This window comes from Chanos chanos, chromosome 3 (genome assembly GCF_902362185.1).
Source record: "Chanos chanos chromosome 3, fChaCha1.1, whole genome shotgun sequence".
NCBI lineage: Eukaryota > Metazoa > Chordata > Actinopteri > Gonorynchiformes > Chanidae > Chanos > Chanos chanos.
This window is the reverse complement of record NC_044497.1, coordinates 13,872,603-13,894,529: the sequence shown is the minus strand read 5'-3', so window position 1 is coordinate 13,894,529 and position 21,927 is coordinate 13,872,603. Positions and strand designations below refer to the sequence as shown.

General features: G+C 40.0%; 2 protein-coding genes across 2 annotated transcripts in view; both read left to right on the top strand.

The window, feature by feature from the left end:
• The first annotated feature begins 659 nt into the window (after nucleotides 1-659).
• Nucleotides 660-7,378, top strand: trdmt1 (tRNA aspartic acid methyltransferase 1). The gene is made up of 10 exons (XM_030769385.1): nucleotides 660-723; nucleotides 1,646-1,755; nucleotides 3,146-3,222; nucleotides 3,568-3,639; nucleotides 4,142-4,207; nucleotides 4,535-4,604; nucleotides 4,771-4,854; nucleotides 5,143-5,465; nucleotides 5,631-5,818; nucleotides 7,104-7,378. Exons 1-10 carry the CDS (start codon nucleotides 660-662, stop codon nucleotides 7,202-7,204), a joined length of 1,155 nt encoding a protein of 384 aa, XP_030625245.1. The 3' UTR covers nucleotides 7,205-7,378.
• A 493-nt stretch (nucleotides 7,379-7,871) lies between these two features.
• cubn (cubilin (intrinsic factor-cobalamin receptor)) overlaps nucleotides 7,872-21,927 on the top strand; it is a 36,211-nt gene continuing 22,155 nt past the window's right edge. The window contains 28 exon segments of the mRNA XM_030768810.1: nucleotides 7,872-7,990; nucleotides 8,461-8,590; nucleotides 8,973-9,062; nucleotides 9,162-9,200; nucleotides 9,357-9,458; nucleotides 9,565-9,668; nucleotides 9,824-9,950; nucleotides 10,844-11,012; nucleotides 11,476-11,607; nucleotides 12,317-12,412; nucleotides 12,722-12,846; nucleotides 13,131-13,317; nucleotides 13,431-13,549; nucleotides 13,679-13,913; nucleotides 14,653-14,834; nucleotides 15,005-15,139; nucleotides 15,141-15,168; nucleotides 15,905-16,095; nucleotides 16,269-16,425; nucleotides 17,169-17,347; nucleotides 17,518-17,683; nucleotides 17,872-18,097; nucleotides 18,221-18,351; nucleotides 18,542-18,731; nucleotides 18,866-19,026; nucleotides 19,156-19,343; nucleotides 19,498-19,654; nucleotides 20,634-20,824. Of these exon segments, the coding sequence (XP_030624670.1) occupies nucleotides 7,872-7,990; nucleotides 8,461-8,590; nucleotides 8,973-9,062; nucleotides 9,162-9,200; nucleotides 9,357-9,458; nucleotides 9,565-9,668; nucleotides 9,824-9,950; nucleotides 10,844-11,012; nucleotides 11,476-11,607; nucleotides 12,317-12,412; nucleotides 12,722-12,846; nucleotides 13,131-13,317; nucleotides 13,431-13,549; nucleotides 13,679-13,913; nucleotides 14,653-14,834; nucleotides 15,005-15,139; nucleotides 15,141-15,168; nucleotides 15,905-16,095; nucleotides 16,269-16,425; nucleotides 17,169-17,347; nucleotides 17,518-17,683; nucleotides 17,872-18,097; nucleotides 18,221-18,351; nucleotides 18,542-18,731; nucleotides 18,866-19,026; nucleotides 19,156-19,343; nucleotides 19,498-19,654; nucleotides 20,634-20,824 (4,056 nt within the window).

Here is a 21,927-nt window from a genome sequence, read left to right as displayed (position 1 = left end):
AGAGACAAAGGCAGCCTGGTGTAGGCGAGTGATTTGCTCAGAGAACACACACAATGTTCGTTTGTAATGAAATCAGTTCAGACCCTGTTCATCAATGCCAGTTTTAAAACAATCTGAAAAAGCTCAAAAGACAGACCTGTATAGAGCGTATACCTTGGTCTGGCAGAGCAAGTGATAATCTTAAAGAAAAGAATATTCCGAAAATGGTATTTGTAAACGAGATTATTATTCGAAAGAAACGGAATGATTCATGTAAACGTTCGCAGACATTCACAGATATGTTGGGTGCATAAAATAATTGCATGGAGTTTAAAGTAATGGTTTTAAGTGACTGAATAAGTAGTACACCAAAAGATTTACTCTCTTTTGTTTTAACGTAATGCTGCGTACACTATCAGCTTTTTTTAAGTGTGCCTCTATGCAATCTAATTATCAGTTTAATGAAAAAATGTATTGTCGTGTTAGACGAAGGACAGTGAAAACAGAAGTTCTAGGCATATGGTTACTTTCGGTCGCTGCGTCCTGAGTCACAGGCGGAACCTTTTTTCGTTGGTCATGCATCCAGGGGAACAAGCACTGTGCTGTGCGCACATGTCCGTGTTTACATTCTGTAAGGAATGCAGCGGTTTAGAAGCTGATGAACAAAAAGAAAGATAAATATGGAGCGGCTCCGTGTCTTAGAATTATATAGTGGCATTGGTGGGATGCATTATGCCTTAGAGGGTAAGTCTATATTGGTCATGAATGATATTTCGGTGTAGGATGTTGTAACTAAGCTGGAATCTAAGGTGTAACCATAGTATGGCTACTGTATCGCCCCACCTAGGTAGTCGTGCTTTCAGTGCTTTCAGATATCTTCGCAAGATTTTTTGATCAGTAAGTATTTAAATTAGTCAATAATAAATATTTAAAGTAACCAAATCCCTCCCCCCCCCTCTATAACTGCCCGATCAATTAACAATAATCATGTAGTTATATATACGCTTAGAATTATTATGGTTTACTCGCAATTTAAATCTTCAGAATTCACAGTATGACCTTCTTTATAAGACTTGTGTAGGACACAGGAGAGACCCTTAAATTACTCGGGTAGAGACGGTCAGCCTCAGTTTCACTTACTCCATTGTAATTCATTCCATAGTTTAATGGTCAAATCAGTGTGCCCTGTCAAGTCAGTGTCCCAACAGGTGTCACTGTTCTATACGTAATTCTCAACAATTAAACACGTGAAATGCACGCTTGTCTCTCTCGCAAACTTATGTTATACCTGTTAATTATTATCCTAGGTCACTTGGTCAGTTGTTTGACAATAACACTCTGAGGACAGGTCATATAAAGCTTTCACTCTTTAATCATAAAATGAACATTCTTCATTTATACAATACCCTTAAACTTTTTCTTGTTAAGGAGTAGTCCTTTTCTATTCATTAACAGCAGTTAATTGTTTATTCATTAATTAAGTGCTGCCATTTGTTTACGGTGTTTCACAAATCCATTATTGTTTGTTTATTTCCTCTGTTTGTAGCTAAGCAACAACTGACTCTCCAGTGATCAAATCATGGAAGTCTAATCATTCAAATGGGAACTGTGAGCTTTTCAGAGTTTTGAAAAAGAATTCATTTTGTATTTTATTCCTTGTTTTCAGAAAGTGGAGTACCTGCTGAAGTGGTGGCAGCAGTGGATGTGAACACAACAGCAAATAACATTTATAAACACAACTTTCCCAACACACCGCTGTGGCCTAAGACCATTGAAGTGAGTTTTGTCACCCTGATCTCCCTCATGTGACACTTGGACTGTTAGTGTGGGACACATCGCATTTTTTGATTATTCTCTCATCTCTCATGACATGTGTCCTTCCATCATGGGGGATTTTTCCATTAGATATTTAACTGATATGTATTCAGCAGAATGGAATGAGATCCTGTTCTGATAAGAGTAATGGTTAGTTAGATGACTCATTGTGTTTTAATAAGATGCTTGTTATGCATGAGGTCTGATTTTGCTTTTAAAAGACATATATAGTTGATCACTTATAGTTGATAGCAGTGTTTTATGGAGGTTAAATGTAAATAAGAAATAATTGGGATCCGAAAATGTGAATAATATAGGAAAACCCTGCATTATTTTTCCCTCGGAGCCTGATTCCCTGACATGCTAAAAGCAAGTAGGTCTCTCGCTCAAGAATACTGCAACACTCAAATCTGAATCCCAGTCTTTTTGTTTCAAAGCCAACTGTAGTGAATTGGTATCTTTTGCCCTTTGAAAATAAACATTTGAGAAAAACTTGAAAATATCAAATGAGACAACCATCCTCCATTCAAACAAATGTTATCTGTTCTCCCTTCCCTATAAACTGATATTAGGTAAACTCACTGATTACTATCAAACCATTCTGACAAAACATATTGTACTGAAACGGTTTAAATATCCCTGATTTGAAACTCTTTCCCCATAAACCTCAAAAAAGGTTTGTTTTTTGTTTTACTCACACATGGTCCCATGACAATGTTTTTCATAGGATGTTTAAAGGTAAAAGAGTAACTTGAGAGGTTTAGTGATGGGTAAAGGTTGTGTGCTCTGTCAGCACAAGGTAATGATGCACCAGCTGCTGCCCTCATTCTCCTTACTGTTTTTATCAGGTTATGGGATCATTCCAGCAATCATATAAAAGAAATATAAGAAGAGAGCAATATGACCTATATTTTTTCTTCTAAAGGAACTGAACACATTAAGAATCATTTTGAAGGAGGTGTTGGATGAGAACTGTGCATTTTTGTTCTTAAAAGTCTATTTGTTTCAAAACAACGTGTGAAAAAGGGCATGTTGCTTACTTAAGGGGAAATGGTTACGTGCTTAGATGTAGTGCTTAATGTTTTAGGGCTTGGAAAATGAATGATTCTCTCTGCAGTCATTAAAAAATGTGTAGTGTGCCCAAAGAGAACAGCATGTTTCAAATTAAGAGAGGAATCTGTTGGGAAAAGTGCATTCAAACAATCAGGAAGAATTAACATGCTGATTCTTGCAAGTAAAAAAAGTGTTATTGTTTGCCCCTTAGATACTCCATTTGTATAATTTAATTATTTATGTATTTTGCTATATTAGATATATATTTATTTTGGGTGTTTTTTATGTTTGTTTGCAGGGAATGACCCTAAATGATTTCAATAAATTGAACTTTGATATGATTTTAATGAGTCCACCTTGTCAACCTTTCACAAGGTAACAGAACTATTCAATATTATTAAAGATTAGCCTGCATAGATTGTTAAAGATTCCAAAAATATAAAATGAAAAAGTCTGAAATATCATTTTAGTCAGTATTAATCTGTCAAGTCCTTGGCCAGATTTTCAGTTATATCAGTACAACTTGTAGTTTAATGTCTGGTTATGTATCCATTTACAAATATTTAAAATACACAGTTAATATCAGTTAGATCTGAATTGGATATCATTGTCAACGTTGGCATTAAATGAAATTATTTTCTGTCTGTGCTGTCAACACAAATGAATGAAGAAGGACATATAGTCCTCCACTTTTCCAATTCTCTTTTTTTCCCTGTGTAGGATTGGGTTGCAAGGTGACATATCAGACCCGAGAGCAAGAAGCTTTCTTTACATCCTGGACCTTCTACCAAGGTCAGACAGATCAATGTGTGCCGCCCTCTGAAGCAGCACATCCTACTTTTTACAGCAGGAGGGTCTTCGTGTTTACTGTCTTATCTTGTCTGTTTCATGGTGTGATATTACACGCTTACATAGATGCTGTTTTTTTTTATATGTAACTAATGTTATTCTTGTTTGTCCTCTGCCAATTTACTCTTAGTGGATATTTAGATGTACCTCTTAACGAAACATTTTCTCTTAATTTTAATTCGGATGATTTTGAATGGATGATTACTGTGGGTGGCCACATAATGCATCCCAGGCCGTTTAATGCATTTGAATCTCTGTCAGTTGTTTTATTACTTGTTATCTGCTTTGAAATCTGAAATGTCCCATGTTTTTGTAAACTTCTGTACAGTTCTCTCATTGGCCTTCATGACGTATTTTTTCATCTGCATTCTGACTTATTTCCTTCAAGTTATTTTTAATGAAAGAATGTAACCTTCCTCTCTACTCTCTCACTCTTTGTCTGAAGGCTAAGCAAGTTGCCACGGTTCATTCTTTTGGAGAATGTGAAAGGCTTTGAGACCTCCTCTGCGAGGTAACCAAGGAGATGGGACAAATCTTTTGTTTAGGGATTTCACCATGGAGAAATGGCTTGTAGCCAACGGGCTCCCTTGTAGTCCTTGTCACTGTCGTTCTGAATCTGTGCAAATAGGTTTCTCAGCCTTAGTGAGAAAAACTTTCATCATGTGATGCTATTTAATTGATCCGATTGCTGTGAGAATTTTACTCTTTCACGTAAACACATTGCTTTCATTAAAATGTGCTTCTTTGCTAAAGAATTTTTAAACAGTTAAAAACATGAGCATGGAATATCTGTGGTATTGTGAAGAGAGATTTTAGGGTTCTGTACTCCTATTGACAGAGATGCCTTGGTGAAGACCCTAACAGAATGTGGCTACAGCTTTCAGGAGTTTTTGATATCTCCTACATGTGTAAGCCTTGAAACTTTTTGTTATTTGTTGTTTTTATACTCACTGCACTTTGTTCTCAGTAGCTGCTTTGCACCAGTATACGATGAACTGGAGAACTATGGTAACCACCAGTTCTCCTCATTAGCCTCATTATTACATCACTGTTTATAAAATGCATTTTTTATAGATTGGTATACCAAACTCCAGACTGCGGTATTTTCTCATCGCTAAAGCACCTCCAGGATCCTTCTCATTTCAGACCACTTCAGAGGTAAAAGTACAAAAACACGCTCTTAACTGAAAACATCTTTCTGACACAGCAGTTTTCTCCCAGTCCCGTTTTTTGAAGTCCTCATTTTAAGTCGCTCTCCCCTCTACTACACCAGTTTCAGCCAAACAGGAGCTTAATAATTAGCTGATGGGTTGAATCAGGTCCGGTAGAGCGGAGAGAGATCTAAAATGTGCAGTGCTGTGGGCCTTTGGGGACAGGAGTGGAAAACAGTGTCATTCAGCACGAGGTAATATTGATCTCTCTTTTTTACTCTCCCGCTTTTCATAGATCCTAGAGGGCTTCCCAAGGTCAACGAACAATGAAGGCCCAGATGGTTCCTCTGTCCCAGACAGTCACTCCATCGCAGCCAGCAGTGAGAAAGAAGAGACCGGGGAAATCGTCTATAAAAAGGAGACAGCTCATGATCTTGAACGGAAGAGGTGTCAGGACAGCGAAGAGACAGTAAGGAGACTGCAGGACTTCCTTGAGCTCGATACGCAGGGAGAAGACATAGAGCAGTATTTACTTCCTCCGAAAACCCTGCTCAGATATGCCCTGCTTCTCGATATAGTTACACCGACCTGCAGGAGATCTGTCTGTTTCACTAAAGGGTAGGTAAAACATCCAGCTGCACTCTGACCCATCACGTAGCAGTCAGCTTTGAATAATATTTTATTCTGTTGGATTGAATTCTCTTAATCTCATAAATGAGATAATTACTCTTGTTAGTCTCTTGGTCACGTGTTCATTTTTGTCTCACTCTCTCTCTCTCTCAGCTATGGCCACTATGTGGAGGGCACAGGTTCTGTCCTCCAGTCCTGTATGGACACAAATCTGGAGAATGTGTTTAAATCATTGGAGTTGTTGTCTGAGGAGGAGAAATTAAATCAGCTTTCCAAATTGAAGCTGAGATACTTCACACCCAGAGAGATAGCCAACCTTATGGGCTTCCCAGCTCGATTCAGTAAGTCACCTTTACTTAGCACGGCATAATCACTATGACCTTCAGTCAAATTCCTCAAGGGCTCTTCTCTGAGAAAAGAGAAAGAAATTCCTCCAGTCATGTTTACTTTTTCAAATGATATTATTATAATTATTTTTTTTTGACCGAAAGTGAATGATTTCACATAAAAAATACTGTTGGAGAGAAAAAAGACAGCAATTAAAAGAGAGATTTAAAAGCCTCATCCGTGTCTGGGGATCAAAGCTTTTCTGACAGTTGCGAAGTTGTTCATTGTTGTTCTGAGGGTGTGGGTTTGTTTTAAAGTCCGTCATCATCTCTAATGACACTCACCTGTGGTCATTAAACAGTAACTGAATATCATCCAGTCAGAGGAGAAGAAAAAGAACAGAGTATATGTCTTTTATGCAAGTTTGTTTGTTTGTTTTTTAAATGTCTCAGTATGTCACTATAAATGCTTCTTAGAGCAAATGTCATACAGTTTTTCAAAAACTAACTATGTCTCTTACTTACTTCTGTGGCAGTTTCATAACAAACCAACTCATTTGTTAATATGTTTTTAGTGACCAACTGGCTCCAATGGTAAGCCTTCACTGGTGTTTAGTGTGAGCCGAAGGGTTTTAGTGTAAGAAGCTTTAGTCAGGTCCATGAGCAGAGAAGGGTTAGAGGACACTGGAGACAGACCTGAGAGGCAGAGGGGAGAGAGGTGATAGAGATAATATTCTAGCCACTGAAGTGGAGTGAAAGGATCAGAAAGCCTTGTGTCCTTATTGACCCCATCACTGTCCATGTGGCTTTAGCTGAACTAATTGGAGTGCTTTACGGGACACCTCAGGTCATCTTCTCTGAGAGACTGAGAAGAATCCCAAACACTGATATGATATGATATGATATGATATGATATGATATGATATGATATGATATGATATGATATGATATGATATGATATGATACGTAGAGATCTATCTGGACAGGAACTGGGCAGAAAATGATAATAATAATAAAAAAACGAGCATATGTCCATTTAGGGCTAAATTATGCACAATGGTGAAATAATAGGATAATAAAACCTTTGAAACACCTCAGTTCCATTAATAATGAACAGCATTCTGTTTTTCGTTGGTCTTCATACTCGACTTTTCATTTTCAACAGAGTGAATAAAAACAGCTCTTTAAGATCCCCATAAGCTGTGATAAACTAGATATGCTTATTGTATTATTGTACAGAAAAGCTGAACCTATAGCATGCTATGGCTAATACACTCTGGATGTTTCTCTGTGCTTTCAGCATTCCCCAAGGACATTTCAGTCAAGCAGCGGTATCGAGTGCTTGGAAATAGCCTAAATGTACACATAGTGGCCAAACTCATCACACTGATGGTGTCATAAGCAAACAGTTAATATGTCATCTGGCATGACAAGGACTAAAGGTGACAAGCTGTGGTTTTAACCGTAACTAAACCAAATGGAAATTCAGTTCTTGCTATTATTTGAAAATGCTATTGTTGTTTGAAAATACTGCACTGTTGAATAAAGGTTTTCTATGTTTTTTTGTTTGTTTTGTATGTTTATGTTATGTTTATACAATTCTGTAATATTGGTGCACAATTCAGTTGTGACTCCGCAACATTTGACGCTGAGAAACAAAATGTCAACAATAAACTTAGAAGAGAAATTATGCATGTCTTTTTTGGATTATTTTTCTCTCTCTAACCGTGGTATTTAGGATGTAATCGGTAAAGTTCAAATGCTAACGCTGAAAAGAATCATGCTAAGTGAGTATATTGGGATTGCTTAGGGCTGGGGGTCTGGTTACTGATCTCTGAAAGTCATATGATGGAACCTGGTCAATTACACAGTAAAGTGGAGTAACTGCTCTGTAATTGTACGAAGCGCACTCTTGCCCCGCTCCGTTAATCCTTGAGTGGTTTTTGGCCAGTTTATTGGCGTGACAAGGGGGCAAAGTGCGGCCCTGGTCCTGTAGGGAATCAGGCTGCCCCGAGGGTTAACTGACAGTTTAGTGTCTAGGGAGCATACTGGGACCAGCTCTCTCAGCATGGCTCAGACACTCAGGCTTTTCTGGCCCTTCATCATCCTCCTCTTCCTCTCTGGACTCCAGTGTGAGCAGGGCGAAGAGGCCCACAGACGCAGTAGAAGAGATGTCAGCAGTGACCAGTGAGTTTTGGAAGTTTTCACTAATATGCATTTGGTACAAATGACTGGTTATCAGTTATCAGGATCAGTTCTCAGTGAGTTTTGTAATTGCTCAGATGTGCACAGGGCTAACTGGTAAGAACTACGTCTTAAATAAGTTTAAGGTTTGTGTTAAAAATGTTGAAATGATCTCATTAACTTATATAAAATGATGAAATGTTGTCATTAACTTATATAACTTATTTCCCATTTCAATGAGCTATTTACATTTTGAGCTGTATTTTTCACATAATGATCCACAAATGTGTGATGGTCCTTGTTATCAGATTTATTAAGGAAAAAACATCCTAAATTTCCACTGGTTTGTAAAGTCATGCTTCTGTTGTTGTTCAGCTTTGCAAATCCTACCTAGACCCCCTCAGTTCAGCGGTGTTACATTCGATCATTAAATACACATTAACCTAGAGAATTTCTGCTAACTCAACTTCCAGGCCTCGTATGATATCAGAAAATGGTCATCTACAGTTTTCTGCTGGCAGCAACAAAGACATTCGTTTCCAGACCTCGGGGACAGGTAGCGTAAAATTGGGGAATGAAGATCTTACCCAACTGATGGGACAGGTAAGCTCTCACACTGACCAGATCCATGCTGCTGTTAGGCTCTCTCCACTAAGGCTGGATTCAAGGCTTTGTAATGCCAGAGTACATTTAACGTGACCAATGTCTGTGGTGTCAGTAAATTAGAACCTCTGTTAATGGTCAGTCATCATGTAAAACATCAAATTTGAATGAATTTGGATTGAATTTTGTAAATGTGAAAAATGATTGCTCAGTGTTCTTTTGATATCTGTGATCTATCACGAGAAGTTGCACAAAAATTGTTCTTCATGACAAGATACATCATCCACACTCAAGAGATAGTGTGCATCTAGTGTGCAAAAGTCTAGAGAGACTACAGTTATGGAACATCTGTTGTGGATAAATTGTATCTTTTTTCCTATAGATCAAAATAAACAAAGATGACATTGAAACTTTAAAGAACAGTGGACCATCACCAGACATTACTAATCAGCTTAACGAGCTGAAGACAAAGGTTGGCAGCAATTTTCTACTTTCTTTCCATTTATTGATTTTATTTTAGGTTTTTAACTGTATTCAAAACGTAAACTTATTTGCTCAATTACAATTTCAGGTGACCGATCTTGAAACAAAAGTGCAAACAGTAGAACAGGTAAAAAAACCCAAAAAAACCAAACCATTTTATATGCAACAATGTCACTGTAATGAAGTGTCATCATTTTTAAATATAAATCTATAGGTGTTTTTCTTAGAATGAAAGACTGTTTGAAGAACACTTTACTAAATTGCATTTTCCCCAACCTGTCAGACAATCGAGAGGAAGACCTGTAGCAGTAATCCATGTCAGAATTCAGGAACTTGCCTGAATCTGTTGGATTCCTTCCATTGCCTCTGTCCCTTTAATTGGCAGGTAAACCAAATGATTAACTTACTGCTCATTTTCAAATGACTTCCGTATATCCTCATGCATTCTGAATCCTCACACTGTGCATCTGTGTGTGTGTTGTACACTGCAGGGCCCCACCTGTGCTGTAGATGTAAATGAATGTCAGATCTATGCTGGTACTTCACAAGGCTGTCAGAATGGAGCCACATGTGTTAACACCCCTGGCTCTTACACGTAAGACACTCCACAACTCAGCTTTTCTCTACTATTTTTTTTCTTTATTCCGTATTTTTCACACTAGATTTTTCACTGATGGTGATGTATCGTGGGCATGTGCACAGTACGATAACTGTATTTGATCATTCTGACCTCCTTTTGATTTCGTTTAGTTGCACGTGCTCTCCAGAGTGGTTTGGTCCACACTGTACCTCCCGATATGACGACTGTGCAGGGGGGAGTCAGGACCTGTGTGTACACGGACTGTGCATTGATTCCGATAGAGTTAATCCCAATGAGGTAATAACAGTCTCGTAACAAATCGTGCAGTTTCCATCTTTGGATACTGGATACAGATACATAAAAGGCAATGCATTTTGAAGGTCATCAAAAAGAGAATGTATGCTGATGCAAAGCAAATTTTCTTCAGTAGAGAGTATGAGAAATCACTCGCTCTTTGGGGGAAAAATGTGGAACATATTTGCTTATTTCTGCGTAGATGTGAGATTACAGCTGAAAGAATCATTGGACTGAATTGCTGCTCTGTGCAGGATTTCTGCATGAAAAATGCAGAGAGAGGGCCTTTTCAGTGCCCTTGAGAAGACAGTTATTTAGATATGCATTTTTTTGTGAGAGTAAATTGCTTGAAATTTTCTTAATAAAGAGCTCAGCAGTTTCTTCAACAAACAAGGCTGAGCAGGCTTATTCCTCATCTCAGAGTAGTCTATGATTCTGAGACAACGTTCATGATTAGACTTTACACAGTTTAATTTGTGAACTACACCTTTGCCTGAGGCACCAGTATTAGTGCCTGATGAATGGCTGGAGCAGAGGTATCACTTACAGTTTTAAATTTGTCTGGAAACCATAGATGATAATACTGTTAACAAACAAAATTGTCCTTTTGAAAATGGTAGAGCGAAAGGAAAACCTTGTGAGAGATTAGGCACAGAGAAAAAGAGCTTCTTATTAGTGTTGAGCACCTAAAAGAAGTCTCCTCTGCAAGGCGCCAGATTAATAATGGGAGTGATACATAATATATGACTCATCCTCACTGTTTCAGACTTCCTGCATCCTTAATTCAACTTCATGTCGCCCACTGCGGGCATGTGGACTGGTTTAATGGATGGAGATATGAACTGATATTGATCTACTTATCCCAATTTTACTGTATTTTATATTTCTCCTTGTAGCCCAAGTATAAATGCATTTGTGACGCCGGATGGACGTCACCTCCTGGTAGCGCTGCCTGCACTGCAGATGTGGATGAGTGTAGCCTTGCCAACAAACCTTGCTCCACGAACCCTCCTGTGGAGTGTTTCAACACACAAGGCTCCTTCTATTGTGGGCCCTGTCCAGCAGGTACACCTCCAACAGTTTGAAAAACTACGGCACAGGGACCAAAAAGCTGACTGTGAAGTAGTGTTTTGACTGAACATGGATTAGTTCACAGGGTTTGGCACATTTGTAATGTCCCTAGCCAAAGCCTGTCGCACAATTCCATTTCAGCCAGACAGACATGACTAACATCTTATATATGGGTTTGTTGTACTGTTTTCTAACCTGGACACAGAGGAACAGTGTGAACACACGATTCTCTAATGTGGATTACTGAATCTGTTTTGGACATGTTGCTCTCACTAGGTGGTTGAAAAACACGAGGGAATACAAACACAGCAGCTACTGCACAGAAGAGAATTATTCATGTTCTTATTCTACCTCAGCTCGTAAAATGCCAACTGTTGTCAAATCTTTCCAGTGCAGAGCTTTTTCCAGCCTTGCGTTCAAATGTTTAGATGGTTTAACATTTCACCGTTTCTCTCAGGATGGCAGGGCAATGGCTACAGCTGTCAGGACGTCGATGAGTGTGCCACAAATAACGGAGGTTGTTCCACCTCTCCCATGGTGTCGTGTCTCAACACCATGGGCTCTTTCCACTGTGGGCAGTGTCCTCCAGGTACTATTCAAACCATCCATCTTATACAGTATGTCTGTGGCTTTTCAAAACACACTACTATATTTTCTACATTTTCTGCCACATATCTCTGTCTACTCTTCTTATATTTGAACAATACTGTGGATTACATTTACATAACACTTATAATGAGGTTAGAATTGTTAGAGTCAAATTTGACTGATATAGATTGAATAACGCTACCATTGTTTGATGTTCCTGGTGCCAGTCAATGCCTGTTTGCCAGTGATATGTTGGGGAGTCATGGCTGTTGGCTGCAATAAGCTGCTAATGCAATCCAGATGTCTGACTCACCTCTTCCTGAGTGCTCTCTCTCTCTCTCTCTCTATGCCCAGTGCTCCACTGGGAAACTGGGTTAGAGAGAGATAGCAGAGGAAGCGATATGGGTTGTCCTCACAGTACTGGGTTCACTGAGGGCAAAGCTTTCTCAGTCAAGTCAGCTGTCGCATTGAATATATAATATGGGGATTTAGAAGAAACATATGAACATATTGTAGTATGACATATTGATATGTGAGTTGTAGCTGAAGTTTTGATGTGGACTACATTCTAAAATATGTACTATTTGATGCACTTAAAGTACATGATGCTGCTGCGGACAATGCTCTTACAGTTTTTTAAATGATTAGTTAGTTTTTGAAAAAAAAAAAAAAAAAATCAAATACATTTAAACTGAGTTGTCTTTCCTTAGGCTATGAGGGAGATGGTAAAACATGCACACAGACTGATGTCTGTGCCACCAATAATGGCGGCTGTTATCCCACGGCTACCTGCCACTCTGTTCCAGGTAAACACACGCGTGCAAACACATGGACACGCGCTGACAAGCAATTTCACTGGAATTATTCTTTTGAAAACCGCATGACAGGTAGCAGTAAGGATAAGGCAGGGTCATTTAGACAGGTATTTACAGTTTAATTACCCTGCCACTCTTCAGAGCGCTGTCATTTAAAAGATTGTCTATGACGATTTGGAAATGATTTGTAGGGCTGTACCTGACACCTAACAGACTCTTTTCCAGATTACTGAGGTTTATATGGTCAGTCATTGTCATTAAATGTCATGTCCAGAATGTTAACAAATCTTCATTTCACAGGCAGCACTATTCCGACATGCACTTGCCCTCCGGGCTACACGGGTAATGGCTATGGTCCGACAGGTTGTTCTCAAATCATTGATGTTTGCAGTACCAATAATCCCTGTGTTAACGGCCAGTGTGTGGTGAGTGTCTGTTCACAATGCCATCAGCCATTGTTACTTCACAACACATACACAGGCACAAGCACACGCACACGCATGCACGCACACACGCACACACACACACACACACATTGTGACCTATACCTCTGTCACTTCCAACACGGCTGTAATCAGTGGACAGAATCAGAAACACAAAGTTGTTTTTTTTTTTCACAAAAAAAGTGCAGGAGACAAATTCCACTTTATATTGCACTTCTCCCATAGTACAATAATGACAGAGTATTTTTTCGTGTCCCCTTACACAGAACACTGGGACTGGATACACGTGTAATTGTGACCCTGGCTGGACTGGCAACACTTGTAACCAGAATATAAATGAGTGTGCCAGTAATCCATGCCAGAATGGAGGAACCTGCACAGACGGGATTAACGGCTTTACTTGTACCTGCACAAACCAATGGACTGGCCCTCTCTGCCAGACCCCCCAGCAACGTATGTGTCACTGTGACTGTGCATAATGGATTCATCTGAGTGTGTGTGATTACATCTGTTTGTATGTGTAATGTGAAGCTCACATTTGACTAAGGTTTCGTTTTGCCTTTCAGAGTGTGGAGGAGTTCTCACCGGACCAGCTGGTACATTCAGTTATCCCAACACTCCAGGGCATGATCAGTATGACCATCTGGTTAGCTGTGCCTGGGTTATCCGAACCGAACCAGATCAGGTAGGCGTAACTGTCTCCGTCTCACCCATATCCATCCCAGAGAAATTTGGACACAGAGTCCAAGTGAAAGTTAAATAAGTAGCATTAAGTAACTGCTGATTTCTCACACACTTTTTTTTTTCCTTTCAGATTCTGCGGATCACCTTCCCTCACTTTGATATAGAGAACAGTGCCACCTGCAACTTTGACTTTCTGCAGATCCACGATGGCGAGAGTGCCTCTGCCTTCATCATTGGAAGATACTGTGGCTCCAGTGCACCCGCTGAACTCTTCAGCTCCCATAATTCCCTCTACTTCTGGTTCCGCTCAGACAGCTCTGGCAGTGCTGGAGGCTTCACCGTGGCATGGACGTCCCAGGCTCCTGGTACACTAATACACTTTCTACTACACTCTTCTGCTACACTCTTCTATTCAGTATTGTTAATACCAGTGAGGGATTTTATACAGTGAATGATTTAGTTGTTAGAAAATAAGCCAAATGGGGTAATATGACCCAGACATGAGGCAAAGAGGTTTTAATTACCCCGAAGAGTTGACCCATTCACTGTACATTATTTCATGGCTACTTACAGAGAAAAAAAATCTCTGAAAAAAATTATATTAATGTTAAAATTATTGAAGTGAATGAAAGAAGTTATGTTAATATCTTCAGTTTCAAGATGTTTGATCATTTTACTAACTTTTGTCACAAAATAATTCCACTCCAAACCTTCAAACCTCCATGAGCTCAGTCTTATGCATTGCTAAACCAAACAACTCATTGTTGGTGGCAAACTGATTGATCTCAATGGGCAATATTCATCACACAGAAATCACTGACCAATCAGAATCATGTATTCTACAAAGTTAAGAAATAAATAATGATAATAACATTATTCAGAATTATTTTATTAGAGAACATTTCATATGGCAGCGTCAGCTCAAATACCTTTGTATTGTAACAAATATGTCACAGATATGCCAAACAGATCATGTAAAACAGTAAAATGCTTGACACCTTCTAACACCTGCACAGTTAATGAAGTAATTTCAGTGTTGACAAACTCCGAATTTCCATTGTGTGGGCACCTGATGTTTTTATTTTGTTTATGTTTTTAACCCAGTGTGTGGTGGCCAACTGAACGACACATATGGCAACATTAATTCTCCTGGCTACCCTGGCAACTACCCTCCTAGCCGGGATTGCTACTGGACAGTGAATGTGAACCCAGGACTGCTGATCACCTTTGCCTTTGGAACACTGAGTATGGAACATCATGATGACTGCAACTATGATTTCTTGGAGGTGAGACATTGGACACCATAGATGAATATGTACAAATTAATTACATAAAATGCTTCCGTACACTCTGAATGATCTAGATACTATTTGGTACCATTCCGTTCAATCTTTTTTTTTTTCAATATTATAATTTATAATCTCATACCTGTACTGGGAATGACTGTGTGTGCTAGATACGAGACGGGCTGCTTCCAGAGGACCCTGTTCTGGGGAAGTACTGTAGCTCAGGTTCCCCACCCCCTGTGCATACCACAGGTCCGGCAGCATGGATCCACTTCCACTCCGATTCTGTCATCAGTGATAGAGGCTTTTCACATCACATACACTACCTCACCAGGTGAGTCCCACAGTCTCAAGCCAGAGACTGAGGGATTGTTGGGCTTGTAGTTTAAGACGAGACATACAGAATGTTACAATCGTGTTACTATACTGTCTTGCGTTGATCTTCACAACAACAGAACATTGGGGATAATATATCCTGGTCGTAAATCGATCTCCCAGACTGTGCAGTTTGTTTGTACTGTGCCTATTTCAGCACATAGTTAAACGAGGCTGTTAACCCAATATCAGGAAACAGCAAAAAACATGCCAAATGTTTGACTGCATTTATGGCACTGCTGAGGTTAAATGAAATGTGCTTTTATAACCAAGTTTATGGCCTCATATAATCTAAAGGGTCTGTTGGTGTTGAACTACAACAGGTGAAGAAATCTTTGACTGTGCAGATCCTTACAGTGCCACTGGGATTATATATAACCCTGTAACTGACTCATAAAACAATTAAATGTTAGTTTCATGGTCAGTCAAATGTCATCAGGGAAATACTTCAAAGGTCAAACTAATTAAAACCCAGAATGCTGACCGACCTCCTTTTACATTTTTCTGGGAAGTCTATGCTAGTTTCTGCTTCTGACATGAAATGCAGTGGATCTGTAAGGTGCAATAATGTTGGTTTTGCGTGTGTGTGTGTGTCTGTCTGTGCACGTGTGTGTGTATGTATGCATGTGTGTGTGTGTGTGTGTCTGTTCACGTGCGTGTGTGTGTGTGTGTGTGTGTGTGTGTGTGTTTTCCAGCTGATCCTGGTTGTGGAGGAACATTTACAGACAGTCAGGGAATCATCATTTCTCCTAACTGGCCCAATAACTATGCCCATGACAGCCAATGCATTTACATCATCAGACTGCCCCGCAGTGAGACCGTGTATCTCAACTTCACTCACATTGACCTTGAGATACACTCAGGCTGTAACTTTGATTATGTGGAGGTATGCCTGATCTTTTTTTGTTTCTCATGTATGTATCTATATTTGTGTGTGTGTGTGTGTGTGTGTGTGTGTGTATGTGTGTGTGTGTGTGTGTTTGTGGGTGCATGGGTGACAATAACTTACTAGTGTCTCTATGCTGTATTACATCTTGGGAATATTTTGTGATATTTCAGGTAAGAGACGGAACAGCTGAGACAGCCCCCCTCATTGGGAAGTACTGTGGAACCACTCTGCCAGCCCCGATCACGTCCACAACCAACGGACTGTTCATCCGCTTCAAATCTGATGCCTCCATCAGCAGGGCTGGATTCAGAGCTATATATGAAATTGGTGAGAAATAACTTTGTTTCTCTCAAAAATGACTTAAAAACCTAAAACAGTGGTCACTGTTTTGTTAGGAAAATAACTGACCGATTTGCCTTTACCTTCTCTTGGTCTGCACACCATAAACTGAAAAAAACAAAAAAACAAAAAAAAAACAGACTAAAACCAGAGCTTGTGACCTTAGGATGTTGTCAAGAAGGAGTTAAGATTCTGTAATTACAGGGGGTTTGTAATTTCTGCTTCAGCTACCCTGCCCTCTCTTTTAATTCTGTGAGGGAGTATCTTGAGCAGAGTCTTTTTGTTCCATCAGCTTCTCTCTGATGAAACACATTTTAATACGGTGGAAAACAGAACGGTCATGCCTGGTTGCTTTTCATTTCTGCCAGTTGTTTTCCTTGCAGAGGAAATATCCTTGCTGCCTGTCCACATCAATGACTCTGTGCTCTGTCAAAAGCCAGAGAGTAGTATTGAATCTTACATATCAGAATCCCTCAGCTTCTCTGACTTACTGTGTATTAGCATTTGGGTTATTTTGTCAGCAATTTTACAGTGAAGCATATTCACTGTAATGGTAAAGGGAAGAAGGCACTGGGTGAGGAGTGAGGTTCTGTTTTAATTGGTTCCTCTGAAGCTGCAGATTTTCTCCTCTCTAACAATAGTATTATCTTTAAATTCAGTGTGGTGGATAGAACCACAAACAATATGTTCAGATATGGAGTAACATGTCTTGGCTTCTCTGCTCTATCCAGCCTGTGGTGGTACCCTCTCTGGTATGGGTCAGATCCGCTCCCCGCTCTTCCCTGATCCGTACCCCCACAACAAGGAATGTGAGTGGGTGATCAACCAGCCAGAGGGCTATGTAGTCACTTTCAGCTTCCTCAGCCTTGACATTGAAGGCTCCTCCAGATGCATTTTTGACTATGTTGAGGTAAATGATGCTTTTTCCTTTCTAAATTTGATACGCGGGAGAAATATATCAATGCCGAAATATGATTCGTGAAAATTACTCACATTAACGGTACTGTATGTTGTAAATACATATAAATTTACCCCATACTGAAAGAAATGTTTTAGCTAGACTATGCTTCCCGTCCTTAGGTGAGAGATGGCCCCTCAGCCAGCTCCCCTCTGATCGGTCAGTACTGTGGAACCCAGGTGCCTGGGATGCTACAGTCCACTCAAAGGTCCATGTACATCCGCTTCAAGACGGACTCATCTGTCTCCAACCATGGGTTCAGTGCTGAGTACTCATCTGCAATAGAGGGTACAATACCAAAAGAACAATTATGGAATTCATTGCGTTATTTTTTCCTCTTTCTTTTCTTTTCTTTTTTTTTTTCTATTTTTCCCTCTTATATTCAAACATCTGTATGATACATATTCAGGACTTTTTTGGCAAAGCGTTGTGCTAAATCATTGTTTATTTCTGTTTTGATCTTTTTTTACCCACAGGTTGTGGTGATACTTTGACTGAACCCTCTGGTTCCTTCAACAGCCCAGGGCATCCCACAAGTTACCCCCATGGAGCCAACTGCTCTTGGTACATCTCTGTTCCACCTGGCAATATCATTCGCTTATCCTTCACCTCCTTCAACCTGGAATTTCACCACAACTGCTTATATGACTACGTGGAGGTCTATGACAATGGTACAACAGAGACTGGTACCCTACTGGGAAGGTAAACAGTTCATTATCGTTGTTTTACTAATGGACTGAAAGAAGACGGTGAGAATATATCAGTAGAGCACAAGTTTGAGTGAATGTTTAAAGCTGTAACCTCCAAGCGTTCTTATTTGTTTAGATACTGCGGACGGTCAGTGCCTCCTTCTCTGACCAGTACGGACAACATGTTGACCGTTCTCTTCGTCTCCGACGCTAGCATGGCAGTGGAGGGCTTCTCTGCTGAATATGTGTCAATCAATGCCACTACAGGTCAGCACTCACTGAGCCATTGAATGAAGCCAAACACTTCTCTGGTGGAGTCAGGCCTCAGTTGAAATTGAGAGCACTATATATCCTCTCTCACTTGTCTGCCCAGTGAATCCAGTTAGTCTGTGTTGTTTAACCACAGGATATCAATAAGTTGCTGACGTTGAGGTTCATTATTGTTCCTTCTACCCAGACTGTAGTGAGGAGTTCACCACCTCCACTGGAGAACTGTCCTCTCCCAACTATCCCAGCAACTACCCTACCAACCGGGAATGTGTCTACAAGATCACAGTTGGAGTCAACATGCAAATAATGCTCAACTTCACTGACTTTGATTTGGAGGGACCTGACCCCTCTTGCTTTCATGACTATGTAGAGGTTAGGTAAGGGCCAGGTTAAATGTTCTCAAAGTTGTTTGGTGATATTTACTTATAGCTGTTTGCATGACTGACTCTTGACAGACTTTTCTATATATATTTTTATAGATTGTCTCATCGTACAATCTTCTTTCTTGCAGAGATGGAGGCTACGAAATCTCCCCCCTGATTGGTCGATTCTGCTCACATCGCAGTCCACCTTTGGTGGTTTCCCATAGCAACCGATTATGGCTTAAGTTCCGCTCAGACCATTCCGTGACTTACAGGGGCTTCACTGCTCACTGGGATGGCACTCAGACAGGTGTGTGTATGTGTGTGTATGTGTGTGTGTGTGTGTGTGTGTGTGTGTGTGTGTGTGTATAAGTCTGTTTCTATTTGGATGATTGGGTGTTTTTGTAGGACATACTCACTTCTCTCCCCTTTGTCTCAGGCTGTGGGGGAACTCTTACTGGCACAGATGGAACGCTCACTTCCCCCAATTACCCACTGCCCTACCACCCCAACTCTGAGTGCTACTGGCTTATCAAAACCAATCCAGGGAGCACACTCACGCTCAGTTTTCAAGTCTTCCATTTAGAAGGCACCCATTTAAATAACTGTCAGTTTGACTATGTAATGGTAAGAGGCGCATTCTTGACTGTTTGCAGCAGTAATATTCACAGTGAGCATTCTGATCCGAAAATGTTATCTTACATTTCTGTTTGTGTTTATATATGTGTGTATCCATGTGCTTGTGTGTGTGTGTGTGTGTTTGTGTGTGTGTGTGTGTCAGGTGTTTGATGGGGATAGCTCTAATGCTCGTCAGCTGGCCAGGCTCTGTGGAGATGAGCTCCCGGCCCCTATCACCTCGACCAAGAACCAGCTCTACATTAAACTACGTACAGATGGCAGTGTTAATGCAGGAGGATTCATGGCTTCTTACAGATCCAGTGAGTTTGACCTTTGGAGATGCAACAGGCTTTCAGTGTATTCAGTCCACTGGTTAAGATGACGCAATGGTTTGGGTTCACTGTGACACATGGCCATGAAAGCACCCTGAGATAAATAAATTTCAAGTGAGAGTGTGTGACTTAAACACTCTGAAATCTATATTCATTTGTGGCATTTTCAGTGGTAAGCTTAACTGTACTGATAACACTGCTAATGTAAAATGCATCTATTTCATTAACCATTGCAAGAGTGCACAATTCCCTAGTATGGGACTGGTGATGTACATCTCTGTGCAGTGTAGTCTGCTGCCACACCAGCACTCCTGCAGTGCTATAAATGTGCCTAGCAGGTCTTTATGCAGTTTGATATCGTAGTGGGATTGATTTAGCAAGGACATTAGGAGGTTGGTAGTTGGCTGGTGGACTTGGAAAGTAAAAGGGTAGCTGGCAGAGAGCAAGGGCTCTTCACTAAAGAGTTTAGGGGAGGCAGTGTGCTGCTTTTGTCTTCTCCTTGTCTCTCCTGAAATTGTTTTTTTGGTAGTAATGCTCCAAGGCTAAGAGGTCATCCCAGTAAAGTCAGTCTTGCTTTGTTCTTCCACACTGACATTTGCCAACTTGGCTTTCAAGGCTTGTACTCATTTGTTCCCTGAACTCTACTAAAGTGTTTAGTGTTTTACAGCAGGGTCAACTTTTCCATCAAAAACAACCCATGGGAAAATACAGCAAAATATGCTGAATTCTTTTTATTAGCCAAAAAATCACCACCCAGTTCTTAATACAATAGCTTGCCCCCCATAAAAAGACTGTGTGCTTATTTGTTGGAACGTTTGCCTTCAGCAACTGTTTCCTTTCTTTGTCACAGTAAAAAAAGAACTGTTTTCAAATAGCACAAAACTTACATATCTCATGTCTGACCATGTTTAGTAACAGTATTGATGTGAATAATGTTAGGTTTATGGAAACTCACTCTTTTCTACAGATTGCCATGATGTGGTCATTGCAAACCAGTCCAGAGGAGTGATTGAAAGCCAGAATTACCCCAACAACTACCCGCTGTCAACCACCTGCAGCTGGACAATCCATGCTTCTATGGGCAACACCATCAACTACACCTTCACAGCCTTTGAATTAGAGAGTACCTCCATCGTCTGTAACTATGACTATGTTGAAGTGAGTTTGTTTTTAAACCAAAGGGTTTATGACTTCAACCTTTAATATATTCTTGCGTCATTAGCTAGCTTTGAAAGGATAAACAACCATCATGTTTAGTATTCCTGAAGGCATCAACTCTCATGACTTTCATGATGTCTTTTCAAGTCTGCATTGTTATTCAAGCACAAATTACTCCCTAGCCTCCACAGGCCTTCTTTATCTCGCTGAAATTCCATTGACTCTGATGTGAAGTAATGGGGAATCTTAAGTAGCTTAGAACAGCTTGGGCCATTCTGTGCAGTCGTGGAATTGTACTTCATCCACTCTTTGACAGGATCTTTGAAAACCGTCACAATAGTGCAGTGAGTTGTTGGTTGGCTCACTCATTGCCATGGTGATCTAAACGGTCATTACATCATGGGTATCCTGGGTGAGCTCAAGTTCATTCATTTCTTCCCTCAGCGTGCCTGTGGTAATGTTATTCTCACTACTGTTATCACAGTGCTTATACCGTGGAGATGAACCCATAGGAGATCATCCTAGCTCCATGGTTTGTGGCATGTACAGGCTTACATCATATAAGAATGTGAAAGTTCTAATTTATATAATGCAAACTTAGTGTGTAGGCTAGCATAATATTATCCGTAAATTGATGGAATATGGAATACTCCAAGAATTAAAAGATTTAGGATTTACTTCTTGTAAGATAAGTTACTTCTCATAGGTTGCTCTGTATTAAGAAAAGAAAAAGAAAAAGCAAATCGCAAAGCATTGTCTGGTGCCAGACAGCTTCATCTCATGAAGACTGCTGCTCTGACATTCAATAATACTTCATCAAATTCTAGAACAAAAAGTTCTGCAAACATTTAGCATTGTACAATGGTGCATTGTAAATATCTGATTTTTGGTGTAGTCACTGTGCTTTTCCATGGTTGCATGTTCTCACAGTACCAAATGATTTTTTGGTTTTTTTTTTTTTGGTTTTGCTCTCTGGTCCTTTTAGTTGTTTAGTTGTAAGCTCAACCCATAGCAACCCACCTCATGGAACAAACGTGTCTGTGCACAGATGTACAATCAGAGTGAGGGGCAGGTTTGTACCACAACTGTTTTTTTTTTTCTGT

What these genes read in the sequence shown, in the direction of transcription:
- trdmt1 (XM_030769385.1), top strand. Translation starts at nt 660, where the DNA reads ATGGAGCGGCTCCGTGTCTTAGAATTATATAGTGGCATTGGTGGGATG. An exon ending in TGTGGCCTAAGACCATTGAA is followed by an intron (nt 1,756 to 3,145) that starts GTGAGTTTTGTC and finishes GTTTGTTTGCAG; the next exon opens with GGAATGACCCTAAATGATTT. An exon ending in TTTGAGACCTCCTCTGCGAG is followed by an intron (nt 4,208 to 4,534) that starts GTAACCAAGGAG and finishes TCCTATTGACAG; the next exon opens with AGATGCCTTGGTGAAGACCC.